This window comes from Tympanuchus pallidicinctus, unplaced genomic scaffold (assembly GCF_026119805.1).
Source record: "Tympanuchus pallidicinctus isolate F22 unplaced genomic scaffold, pur_lepc_1.0 scaffold3, whole genome shotgun sequence".
NCBI classification, from domain to species: domain Eukaryota; kingdom Metazoa; phylum Chordata; class Aves; order Galliformes; family Phasianidae; genus Tympanuchus; species Tympanuchus pallidicinctus.
Genome location: NW_026294747.1, coordinates 105,681,705 through 105,695,138, shown reverse-complemented (window position 1 = coordinate 105,695,138; position 13,434 = coordinate 105,681,705). Strand labels below are relative to the sequence as shown.

Sequence of the window (13,434 nt, the reverse complement as noted above, 5' to 3'; positions counted from 1 at the left end):
CGGGGGTACGGCGTGCCGCAGGGAGGCGAGCCGGAGTGCGGGAGAGAGAGCTGCGAGAAGGGGGAGAACCCCCCGGGAGCTGAGGAAGCTCCAGAGGAGCGCAGGCGAACCTCCTCCTTTCCAGCTTGCCACCACTCTCCACACCCCCCCCCCCCCGCGGGTAGAAGTGGGAGAACCCGGCGCGCCGGCCACACTTCCGGCAGTGCCGAACTACGTTTCCCAGCACAGCCGTGCCGCCCGTTGTCACGGCGACGGCGCCCGAGGTGCTGGAGGAGGTGGGGAGGGGGCCGGAGCGCTGCCGGCCTCCGCGTCCCGAGGGCCGCCCCTGCCTGTGGCCGGGGGTCCCTCCGCTCGGTGCGGCTCTGCTGCAGGCTTGGTAAGCTCCCAACGCTTCTCGATGCCCCTCATCCCGCCGTAATGACTGGGGTTCGGGTTTCGGGGTTGGGGCGTCCGCGTGCAGAGCTGTGTGAAGAAGTAGGCACGAAGCAAGGAGGATTCCGTCTGTGTGGAAGGGAACTCGTCTCCTACAGGGCAGTCAGCCCTCGGAGAGTAAAACCTCTGCCCAGAGAGGTGGCCATCCGTGGAGGTGCTCAGGACCGGGCTGGATGTGGCAGCTGAGCTGGTGGGTGGCAGCTCTGCACGTGGCGGGCGAGTTGGAACTGAAAGGTCGCTTCCATTCTAAGCTTCTGTATGATTCTAGATCGTCCCCCACCCACCCCTTGGTAGCTACATCTTGTGTGTAACGGTTGGGGTTCGACTTAGCCCTCCAGGCACCCTCAGGGAGCTGTGAGCTTTGAGCTGGGTAATGTTGCTGTCAGGCTGCTTGCAGAAGGATTTCTCTGCTCTTGCTTAAAATAGCAGCAGGTAAGGAACGGGAAAGCTGATTTGTGCCCTGTCTGACCGACTTCTTTGGGCACGTCACTGGGGCATCTGCAAGGCGATTACTCGGTGTAGGTTTTGCTGCTTTTTATAGCTTCGTTTGATTTTCTAAAGTGAGCTTGTCCACCATCAGAATCATAGTTTTGTTTCGATTGGAAGGGCCCCTTAAAGATCATCTAATCCAGCTCCCCTGCAACGAACAGGGACAGATCAGAAAGTGGAATCTCAGTTCTGTAACTTGAAAAACTTCTTATTTACCTTTTTAGTGCTCCTTTGACTGGAAGGTGCAGCTTTCTTGCATTTTTCTATCACAGTTATTCTATGAACTTGTGACAAGATACTTTTATTTAAGGACTCAACCAGAAACATCTGAGATTAACATGCATCCAACTCCCACAAGAGCAGTGTGAAGCTAAGAGGTGATATACGCATAGTGAAAGCTGTTGTTATTGTAAGAAAGGAGGCTTGTTTGAAGTGATGTGCGTGTCAGTACAGGTTTTAACAATTCCTTCCTTTTCAGTGAAGAAGAATGTCGTTGTTTAAAGCTCGAGACTGGTGGTCCACCGTACTTGGGGAGAAGGAAGAATTTGATCAAGGCTGTCTGTGTGTTGCTGATGTCGATAATAGTGGCCAAGGTAAATCCAGAATTACTTGACTAATGACTGCACAGCTGCAAGTTTGCTGTTACCAGAGCAACATGTAGTGAAAACTTGTTAGCCAGGCTAACTGGCTAGTTAGTTTAAGGTATCTTTAACATGTCTCTGTAGACTTGGTAAGACACATTCAATGCGTTTGTCTTCGTATATCCCTTCTAAATGTTGTAATTCTTGCTTGTGTTCCGTAGTAATTTCTCTCTCATTTTATTTTATCAGTGGTAGGTAGTTTCTTTAAAACAGCTCACTGAGTGCAACACAGGAAACAGAACATGGGAGCAAATACAGAAATCCATGAAAGGACTTATGGAAAAAAGTAGAAAGAAAAAAAGAAAGGGGGTGGGGGGGGAAAGGAGAGTGAGAGTTAATAAGAATGTATTTTAAAAGAGCGAACAGCCTTTTGTACCTGGAAAATATGAGGACATTGAAATAAGTGACCGAGTTAACCCTGCTGTTCTGTGTAGTCACTAATGAAGCTGTAGTATGGAACTGACTTGATGTCTCTTTGAGGCCATATCTACAGTAGTTTATGATCTTTGCTGTGAGAGTTTAGGTTACCAAATATTTATTATTTGAACATCTTATTCAAGACTGTTCATTTGATTCAAGATGTGTTTTTGCTTACTATGGGTTCTTGAGTTGGATTTTGCTGTAGCCAGACTTGCCTTTTTCTTCCTTTTTCAGGAGAATTTGAGCTATGTTGCTATTCTGTGTGACCTTTTTCAGTAAGAATTGACTGAAGGTGTTACAGATTGAAACTTTTTTTTCGTGGAAAAAAAAGTGAAACTGATACAAAAGCAGGGCTTAAATTATTTTGTGGGAGAACTCCTGTATTTACTTCTAAGCATTATAGATCATAGAACGACTTAGGTTGGAAGGGATCTTTTAAGATCCTCTTGTTCCAACCTGCCGTGGGCAGGGCTGCTCCTCTCAAGATTAAGCTGCACAGGACCCTATTCAACTTGGCTTTGAACACCTCCAGAGATTGGGTATCCTGTACCAGTGTCTCACCACCCTTTTGAGTAAAGAATATCTTGCTAACATCTAATTGAAATCTCATCTCATAGTTTAAAGTCATTCTCTCTTTTCCTATCACTATTAGACCATGTAAAGAATTGATTCCTCTCCTGCTTATAAGCCCCCCTTGTATATTGCTAAAGCACACTGAGGTCTCCTCAGAACCTTTTATAAGATTTGAGGCTTATTTGCATTTATGATAACGATGCTGCGTATATAAAGGAAAGAGGTACTGGGAATTCTTTTGCATTTATCATAGTTATCATGGGAGCTGGTTCTTTCATTTTTCTTAGTGAATAATTTTTGTTGCTAGTCTTTTAGTTGTTAGTGAATATTTGCATGTTTCAAATGCTAATTCCAGAAAAAGCATGATGTAGCCATTCTACTTCTGTTTGAAATATGTGGTCTCTCTCAAAAGCTAATCTCAAGGCCTTGTTTTCTTCTGTTCATCTGATGCAGTAAATATCTGTATTTAGTTTAGGTCTGCTGACACTTATCCAAATGCAGACATAAATGCTAACAGTTCAGCTGATGTGATATGCATATACACGGATCATAGATGTTGAAGCTAAAAGTTTGAAATATTTAAAACCATAATGTGAGTTTTCAGACATCAGTCTGAAAGTGCAGAATGGTAACAATGGTTGGTGCTACCACCAAGGTGATTGCTATATGCACCCTTTGCTGTGAGGTTTTACGGGGGTGAATAAACACTAAATACTGTTAGCCTAGTTACTCTGACATAGAAAACAGAGCATAATAAATGTTAATCAAGCCACGTGTGGGAACTGTTGAGTCCTGGCCTGAAGCACTGATTGATCACCTGGGGCAAGCACTGAGTCAGCCATGGGAGCACAGGTGAAGGCGATTCAGCTGTGTGATGAAGGCTGGAGCCTGGCTGCACCTCTCCTAGACCCATTTAAAAGTTGACTGCCACTGGGGAAGGATCTCTTGGTGGAGATCTCTCCTCTGTGGAGTCTTTCCTGTGAACCTACGCCTTTGGATACACATGATTATTCCTTCCCTGCTTTGTTTCTTTTCCCACTTTCTCCACGATAATCTTTCCAGCTGTAACACCATGTAAATGCCTTGCCATTTTAGGGAAATCTTTGAAGCTCTTCAGAAGTGAAATTAATTCTACACGTACTGTTGTGTTTTGTAATGTCACTTGGTTATTTCTTGTAGATAAGATTATTGTGGGCAGTTATATGGGATATCTCCGTATCTTTAATCCACATCCTGTGAAACCTGGAGATGAAGTGCAAGCTGAGGACTTGCTCTTGGAAGTGCAGTTACGAGAGCCAATACTACAGGTGGAAGTGGGGAAATTTGTTTCGTAAGTTGACACCAGCCTGTGTTGCTGATTACTATTTAAGGCTTAGATATGGCTTTCTTTTCCTGTTTTGGGTGGTGTGAAATAGCTTTAGCTTCCACATTGATGCCCATTGAATGTATTTGTGAATATTATAGTATGCTTTATTGAACACGTTTGACTTAATGCCTAACTAGAGGAATATCTTCCAGGTACTTATACTATTTTCTTGAAGTACCTCGACCAGGAGGAAAGTTATACTGAAGATTCTGGGGTATTAAGAAAGCATGCCAGTAATACTTTCTTGTAATTCCAGTCTCCCAAGATGTAATGTTGCCATTTGCAGGGAGTTTGATAGAGAATTGATCTTTAATGAATTTAGTAGAAATGAATGGCCAGGTACAGGAGAGAGACTGCTGAAATTTGGAGGAGGGAGGAGATGAGCATTGAATTCCAAGTTTTATGACTTCTGCATTATTGTTTAATTCACTTGGGTTCCATGCAGCTAGTACAAAAGCATATTTTGAAAACAATATATATGGCTGCTGAATAGTATTTGAGAAAATGATCTTCTTGTTCATTTAATTCGTTAAGGCTTGACAGCACCTTGTTCTGAAAGAATTTCAAGCTGACTTGGGAAAATAGTTGGCATGCTTTCTATGCATAAATCTAGGGGGAAAAATGTTCTGTAGAGGTTCACCTTAATTTTGCAATTAGCTTCGAGCACTGAAGTGTATATTTAGGAAGATTGCTACTAGATTGTTTTAGGCTAGCATCTGGCACTCTCAAACCTTAGGATCTTGCCTAAACCTGGAAGTAATTTTGACATACTGCTTGAATTTTTTCTCATGCATTTAACTTGAATGCTATCTAAAAACAAATATCTTTTTTCCTCCCCATTTAATTTTTTTATAGTGGTACTGAAGGACTTCATCTGGCTGTGTTGCATTGCCGACGACTCTGTGTGTATGCTGTTTCAGGTTAGTTTACTGATGCAAAGTATCTTGTGATAATTTTTTTTTTTTTGAAGCACATTCTGAAGTTGGATTAGGTTAAATGCTAAACTCAGTAATTACAGAGTGTTTTCTCATCACCCCTGAAGAGCTGCAGTCACATTCCCTTTCTCACTTGTGTATGAAGAAGAGACATTAGTAATTATGTCCAAATATTTCCTAGTGGCCAATAGATCTGGTGACCTGCTCAGTGCATGAGATGCTGTGTTGTATATCTGCAGTGGGTATTGTTGGAGTCCTGCTTTACTCTCTCTGGTGTTCTAGTTACTTTCCCACAGGAAGATTGAGTTGATCTGACTTACTGAAGTCCTGGCATTGCTCACAGAGACTAGTTCTGAGTCTTAGCTTGTTTAGTGTCAGCATATGAAAGCCTGAAGGATTTATCTGAGTAAAAGTGCTTGGGAATGACTGGCTGTCATTACAATTTTCAAAATAGGAGTTACTGTTCAAGATGCTGGCGGTCAAATAGTTGTTTAAGGACAACTTATGTGAAACAATTTCTATAATTATGTCACAGAATTGAGTTGGAAAAGATCTTTAAAGGTCACCTAGTCCAACTCCCCTGCAGTGAACTGGGACTTCTGTTAGATGTCTAGATAGCTAGAACAGGTTGCTCAGATCCTAGTCCAGACTGATCTTCAAAATTTTTACAATCCTTTAATAGACTTTTCATACTAATATGTAAGCATTCATGATCTAATGAATGCTCTTTCTATTATCTAAATTTTTTTATACTTATAAATAAACTCATTCCAAAAATAAAGGTCACTACTTCCTTATGCTTCCACATCAAATTACTGTTTCAGGAAGTGGAATTTTACCTGTTTTATACACGTTGTCATGTGTCAGTTTTTCATAGTGCAGTTTCATTTTAATCTCTCTCCTGCTGGACAAATGAAAGCATCCTTCAAGGCTGATTAATGCATGGCATTGGTATTGTGTTACAGTCAGTATACTGTATAAAAAAAATACTTTCTCTTGTTTTTTCCTCTGGTGTTGATCTGTAAATACTTGTCCAGGCAGGGCTGTGTCCTCCAAGTCTGTCCCAGTGTTCTCCTGAATGTGGGCTGCTTTCATGCAACCACTTAAAGACTAGTGGATTTTAGTTGGAGCAATTGCCTGGAAGGTTAACATAAACTGCAAATCTTCTCACTTTAAGATGGATGTTGAAATAATCCTTGTGTACCTAAAGTTAGGACAAAATTTAGCTTAGATCTCATTCACTCAAGTCATCTCTTTTTCTAAGCTGATGTGACTGTTGTCAAAAAAATTTTTTTGCTTGCTGTTAGGATTCTCCAAGTGTTACTCTACTATGAGTAATTTCTTTGGGTGCGGTTGGAAAAGACTTTGATTATCAAAAGGTGAACCTTAACTTCACTTTCTTCAATTTCTTCTAGTTCCCTGAAGGGGTCAGGAAGCTTGTTAATGCAGAGAATATGAAGTGTAACAAAAATCGTTTTATAATATTATGTGTATATGCCTCTATCTTATCAGTATTGACCACTGCACTGAGTGCTAGACTGAGTAGAGGCAAGTGATGAATGTAGCCTAAATGTATGTTTGTATTAAATACAGTTTATAACTGGCTACAGTTCAATTTGAAATGAGAACCATTACAGCTGAGCCTGCTTTGTTGGATATAATATATCCATTGACTAACTGGAGAATCATAAGAATTCCACCTTTTTGAGTAGACTTTTTCTGATATTGAAGGTGTGCCTGACATGAAGAAAATTATGGGTAAGCAATAAAATCTCAGCATCTTGCTGTTTCTGCCTTCAGATTTTATTTTTAAACCAGTGGTGTCGACTCATCTCAAAATCAATGGGAGTGTTTTTCAGGTTGCTCTTTAAACTGGTAAACCTTTAACTGTATGGGTCCATGTGTTCTTGTTTACAACCTTGATTCATGCAATCATGTATACTTTTTTGTTTTGCAGAAACTCTAGGGAACGTAGAACATGGTAACCAGTATCAGATCAAACTGATGTATGAGCACCATCTTCAGCGAACTGCTTGTAATATGACTTATGGACCATTTGGTGGTGTAAAAGGTAAGCTGTTAAGCTGCTTGCTGCACATTGTTTACTTGAGAGCAGTTGAGGATTAGCTTAAATTTTGAAAGGTGATGTGCTGCTGCTGTCTAGAGGAGATCTATTTCTAAATGATAATGTATTTTATCTGATGCGTGCAAAAATTAGTTAGAATGAGTATTAAGCACAGAACAGTTGTATTCTTTGTCTTGAAGTAATGAGCTTATGAGGATAGTATTGATGTGGGGGGAAAAAAAACAGCTAATAAAGAAACCCCTAACTTTCAAAGTAATTGCTTTCTTCTGTGCTTTAATTCTGGTTTGCTTTTTGGCAACTTTGTTATCCAAGACAAAGTATAGTCAACAGTTCTGTTCTCTGATCCTAAAATACAGAGTATCTTTAAAGATGCATAATAGAGGCTTAGGAAAAAGAGAAAGAGAACAAAGCTAAGATTGGGAAATGTAACAGTGGAAAGCAATTACTGGTGTCCTTTTAGTTTTAAATATATTTTTAGTCTTTGAACTTCTGTGATTTTTTTTTTTTTAACTTAGAAGCATTTAGATTTGCTCTACATGCAGCACTTTCTCTTCAGAAGGCACATTTTCCTAGAAGCATTGTGAGATAATGGTCATCTGTACTAATAACGTTCCTGAGCTTTTCAGACTAATGCCACTTTAATAGGCAAAAAACCTTCTGAGATATGTCAAATTTAGTCAGAGAACCTTCTCAGTTCTGTAGCTGTAATTTTCTAGTAATAATCCTGCAGTGCCTTACTTTAAAGTCAAGCTTGTCCCTGGGAGAGAATTCAGCTGATCACAATTTATATTGATCAAAGATACTTTTACCTGCTAATTTTGCCCAAACACTTTGGAGCACTGTGTGGCTTAAGTCACTAGAATGAGAAGGTAAGCAGTACTATGGATATTTTGAGGGATGAATGTACAGGGCACAGACATTTATGTTAATGTTTAATAGATACTGGTTTTTCTCTAAAACTGTGAGGAGATTATAGCTAGGTTCTTGACATTCTGCAGTGGAGCTGCAGTAATGGATGGATTGAGGGATCATAAGCTAAGGTTATTAGTGATAAGACAAAATATCCATTTGCCACCATGCAGTTCTGCAGAATAAAACCTCAGGATTTCTGTGCCATGTATGTTTGTTTACTGTAGATATCCAGCAGCTCATACTTGATGTTGGATTGATCTCATAAAATAGCTCATCAAAGCTGTGTGGGTTGCAAATCAGATAATGAGGAAAATACCTTTGCAAGCTGGGAAAACCAGATAATGTTTACCTCATAACCTACCGAGCCAGCCAAGCACTAATTCCTACGAGGGTCAAATTAGCAGTGAGTGTTGACAGAAAAAACTCAGTAGGAGTAGCAAAGGGAACTGTAGTGCGTTCTGTAAATTTCTCTTATTTTCTAGTAAGACTTTCTTTCCCAGCTTGTCAAACTGCTCTCCTTTTCCTTTATTTCTCATGTTGCAGTTTGCCTTAGTGTAATCATTGCTATGGGGAAAGAATTGCCTCGAGTCTTGTTTTGATGTGACAAATGTTAATAAAGAATGAAGGCAGATGTTTTTGTTAGTAATAACTAATCCTCATTATTATCATGAGATAAAGGAGCTTTAAGACCTAAATCTAGGAAAAGTATATTAGTCTGTTATCAGGCACCTGAATGCTCTCTGAGGCAGGTATTGAAGCAACAGGGAAATAGGTGAAGTGGATATTGGAAAGTGGCTTTTGTGTGCATTTCTTGGATTTAATATCCTTCTTTATTGGTTTAATTGAAAATCTGACTAGATTTCATGTCAAGGCTGTATATTTAGTGTTGTCCTTGCCTTTTGCATTGAATCTGGTCTGTATGTTGTTTATTTTGTTAATGTAACATCTTCAAGTATCCCATTCTCTACTGGGGGATTATGAATGATAATGTCTGTGTTTTCCATCTTGCAAGACCAACCAAAGTGAATTGGTAGAGCTGCCTACCAAGTGCTGTTAACTTTAGTAAGTGGACAGATGCTTGGCCTGGCCTGTTCTGCTGTCTGTATGTGTGTCTTTGGCACATGTTCTGTGCTGTGCTTGAGCCATCCGCTGTATAAATAAATACACAGTTGTTTTGACTGTGTGACTTCCACAATTCTGCATTTCTTGCTGGGTATTTTTCTAGCAGTTTATCTCACTGACAGGAAAGGTTAATTCTTAATGGGGTAAGTGCTGTAAATGTGCAGCAGTGAGCCTGCTTTGCAGTCTGTGCTCTATATCATGCTATAGAAGTGACTAGCTGAAGGTTTTTTATATTTATTACCTTCTCTGCAACTTGTGCAGTAAATGCGTATCTTTTCTCATTGTTGTATCCTTGAAGCAATGTGAAGTTAAAAGAGGCACTTCGGAGGTCATGTTTACAGGTCTATTGAGGCAAACAGAGGAGAAAGGCAATTGAGTGGAATAAGTACAAGGAAAGCAGGCTGTGGGAATGTCGAGGAGGAGGGGAAGTGTAAATCCCCCAGGAACGTAATCTTTCATCTGTGGAAGCAAAGAATTCTGCTGGGGGTGACAGAACACTCGATCTGTGGAATTGCTCAGTCTTGGTTAGCTTTTTCCTGCTGAAGACAATGCTGTAGGTTTTTTATATAGAGATCATATTTCTATACCCTCCATGGGGAAGGAAGTCGACGTGTGCAGCCATACTGGTTCAAAGTGGCAAAAGAAAAAAGTCAATTTTTGTACACCGGCTTGTACTGCTATCCTGTGCCTTTTTTTTTTTTTTTTGAGTACTTTCTTTGTACTAGCAGTTTTTTGCATTCCTAGTTAACACTGTTCTATGTAGCTTTATTCCTTTGCTATTGTTGTTGAATTGCTTCCAAATAGTTGCTTGTCAACTTAATGGGAACTGAAGAAAATGACCACTTCACTACTGCTGTCTCATACCTCAAATAAAATACCTCTTGGCATTCAAGTTTCTGCTGTGATAATTTACAATATGATTTCCACTCATGTGCAGACACAGTCTGTGCTGTCCAGCATGCGTGTGCTGCTGTAGCTGTGGCCTTAAGTGCTCTGTTAGTCTGTTGATGCTTAAAGATTGCATGGGCAGTTTCTTTGACTTTGTGAATTGCTGAAAATCCTGCAGTTCCCATTGGATCCATTCAAAGGTTGTAGAGACAGATTTGTTAGATTTGTTATGACCAGAAAGTGTTGTTTTAAACTTATAAGGTTGTATTGGTGTGCAGTCTGCTCTCCTAGTTTACAAAAAGTGTAGGAAAGTCTTTTTTGGGGGGAAAAACTGCCTGAAATTTTTCTTTTGGGTGTTGGTTGACCTGGAAACCTAACAGGGCTTTTTAGGAACTAAGCAGAATTGAGCTGTTAGAAGCAAGTACACTACTGCTGTTTTGTGGTTCAGTTTGGTTATGAAGCTTCACCAGGACTCCTTCAGCTTTTTGGAGTTAAACATTTGCTTACGTAAACCTCTGCCTGTGCATATTATTAGGGAGTAGGATTTCTGACAGCTTTTGTTTATGTGGTATTTGGGGAAGGATGTCTCTGCAGTCATTTGAAATGTTCAGTGAAAGAATTAGAATTCACTCACTCATTTTATATCACGTTTCCAGTCAGTTTCTTCCAGTGTAAGCTTTGCTCTCCTGTTTGCATCAGTGTACCCTTGTTGAATGGTTTGATCTGTTCATCTGCTGGTTTGTCTAGGTGAGAAGTGATGGAGATATAAAACATATGGGTAAACTCTCATTTCTTGATTGGTTGGTTTTTGTTTTTTTTTTTTTTGTCTTTTGTATGTATTAAGGAAAATGGTATTAGAGACTTGTCTGCTCAAGAGAGAACTGTGAGATAAGCAGAAAGCAACCTGGAAAGATAGCTGCTAACAGCCTCATTGATGATAGCATTTTCAAATTAATGTTTTTTAAAATGGTGTATGAAATGTGGCTAAGTGACCACTAGATGGTCCTCTCCTTACAGTTATTGGTTACTAGGCTGTATCTCTGCCCTGTATCAGCCCTCATACTTGTACCAATTCTACAGGTGTATTTATTGCCAGACTTAATGCAGTGTAGGAAATACAAAAGCACTTTCAGTGAACCTTATTATGGTTTTTTTTTTTTTTTAAAGTAGAACAGAAATATTCTGTTGGTTGCAGAATTTTGGTACAAAGACAAAATGAACTTCTACCTTTAGCTAAGCTGTTAAGGTGCCAGCGAGTGGGGAAATAAAAACAAGATTCCTTGTGCATTTAGCTAGTCTTCTAAACAGAACTGATAGAAATGGCTTAAAAACATGAATGGAAACAAAACAAAGCCTGCAAGGAATCAAATAGAATTCAATCTAATTATAGGCACAGTCAGTTGTTGTCAGTCTGTTACTTAGCGTGTGGAAAGCTGTGACAAAGAGAGGGGTTGTATTGTGGAACTTCCTTTGCACTTTGATGCTTTAACTTTACATTTGTTTCATGTCTCAATACTGGTACTAAAATGAGAACTGTTAATGTGACTTAGGGAGATCACCTAATTATTCTGTGCTTAAAGAAGACTCTGCCATCTTTAGCCCAGACTTTTAAAAATTGGACTTGATTTTTTTCATTACTTTGCTACGCAGAATGTTTGTACTTTTGTGTTATCATAGAGCTGTAAATTGAGCTTCTTCTGCAATGGCCTTGTTCTAGCATATGGATCTTCTTAGGATAATTAATGATAAAATTAGGGAAGTCAGTGCTGTTTGTTTTTAACTAAGTGAACTCTTAAGCCAGCCACAAAATGTCACAGCCCTTAAATAATGAACAGATTCTTATGATCTATTTTAATTGAAATATAAGATTTCAAAAACATGAGGTTACTCTAAGCTTTTATCTATTGGAACAAAATGAAATTGAGAAAGTGGCAATTGCTTTTGTAAGACTTGTAGAGGATTTGGTCTACAGAGAAAAATGTTGTGCACAGCCTTTCTAATCATATAACATAACCTGTCCATCTATAAAATTATCATGGCATCGTGCAATTATGCCACCAAAGATCACTGTGTTAACAATGGAACTTCAGTTGTAAAAAGTGATGTTTGCTGACAGCTTACAGCATCTTGGAAAGTGCTTACTGTTTTCACATCTGTAGCTTGCCGTTCTATGTCTTTATAAGATACTTGAGTCAAATGCAAGTGGATAATATTATATTATATGTATATATTATATAAATATAATTATATATATATTATTGGATAGTATTATAGAATCTGAATTCAGTTCATAATAGTGGAGAGATGGTTTCCATGCTTCTGGTGTGTTTTTGTTTGGGAGAGAAGTACAAAACTTAACCATGTCTTTGGTCGCCCCATCCAAAGGTCTACTCTTGACCATCAGAGTCTGAATTGAGCTCATCTGATATGAGCAAGGATGTACCAACACTTCTGTGGTTGTTCTGTGACTTGGAGGCACCTGTGCTAGATTTGAAACAGTACAAACACTGATGTGCAGCATGAGACTTGTTTTAGAACCTTAGCTTGAAGACTGGACAGTGTTTCTCAAATGTCTTATGTAAAGTAACAAGAGATTTAAGATCAAATAAAGTAATGTATACTTTTGTACTGGGCAGGTAAACCCTAAATATTTCAACATTTGTTTGTCTGATTTGAAAGTCTTCACTTCACCTAAGAGCATGCTAATGTTCCTACTAAAAATGGGGAAAAAATAAAAAAAGAAAATAACACATGATTCTTTCTCTTAAGTAAGTTGTAAATTTGGGATTAAAAGAACAGAATGAAGTGGAATCAGTATTGAGTTAGTTGAAAATTCCTTTGTTTCCTTATTCTTTCTGCAGTGGTGCGTCTTCATCTCAGTTCTTAAGGAAGGCACATATCCAACACTAGTCTAGAAATAGTTGAGTCCTATTAAGCAATATTCTATGTGTTCTCTCTTTTTGGAAGCTAAAACAATATTTATCAAAACAATGGGAGTATGGGTTTTCTCTACATAGGTATAAAGTGATTAGACTAAAAGCCAGCTGTTAAATTTTATCACTTGATCATGGATTTTTTTTTCCTTCATCTTAGATTTGTTTGCAATTTTAGCAAATTCGCATACAAATTCTATGAGAATAATGTATTACATCCTAACATTATTTTAATTTAAAGACCTAAAAATGGGTTGAATCTTCTGTAGCTGTGCAGAAATCCTGCTTAACCACTTTTATCAGTGTTAGCTTCACTTATGTGGAAACAATAGCAGTGAACTATTTTTATGTGGTAACACTGAAAAAATTATAGATGATTAATCAAAGAGAGCTATAAACTGCTTTCTTACGACTCTGGTGAATTTCCATATTGGTACAGTAGACGATATGCAGGAGATGGACATCAAAGCCAACTTTTAGCTTAGGGCAAAGCTCTAAATTCATGTTACTTTAAGTTTTTACAGTCTCTTTCTAATGTGGTGTTTGGGTGATTAGTGTCACAGACATCTTCAAATTGTATGTACAGCATACAGAAATTGCACTTTCCTGTGCTTTGACTTTCTTGCTCATGTTGGAG

The 13,434-nt window shown here is 38.9% G+C and overlaps 1 protein-coding gene across 4 annotated transcripts in view; it reads left to right on the top strand.

Annotated features, from left to right (window-relative positions):
* The first annotated feature begins 210 nt into the window (after positions 1-210).
* BBS9 (Bardet-Biedl syndrome 9) overlaps positions 211-13,434 on the top strand; it is a 271,996-nt gene continuing 258,772 nt past the window's right edge. For 3 of the 4 annotated variants that reach the window (XM_052692633.1, XM_052692634.1, XM_052692631.1), the window contains exons 1-5: positions 211-376; positions 1,400-1,514; positions 3,735-3,885; positions 4,777-4,841; positions 6,814-6,927. In XM_052692633.1, the coding sequence (XP_052548593.1) occupies positions 1,409-1,514; positions 3,735-3,885; positions 4,777-4,841; positions 6,814-6,927 (436 nt within the window). In that variant the 5' untranslated portion in view covers positions 211-376; positions 1,400-1,408. Of the gene's footprint in view, positions 377-762; positions 865-1,399; positions 1,515-3,734; positions 3,886-4,776; positions 4,842-6,813; positions 6,928-13,434 lie in introns of all 4 variants that reach the window. The other variant, XM_052692632.1, reaches the window with a different exon arrangement.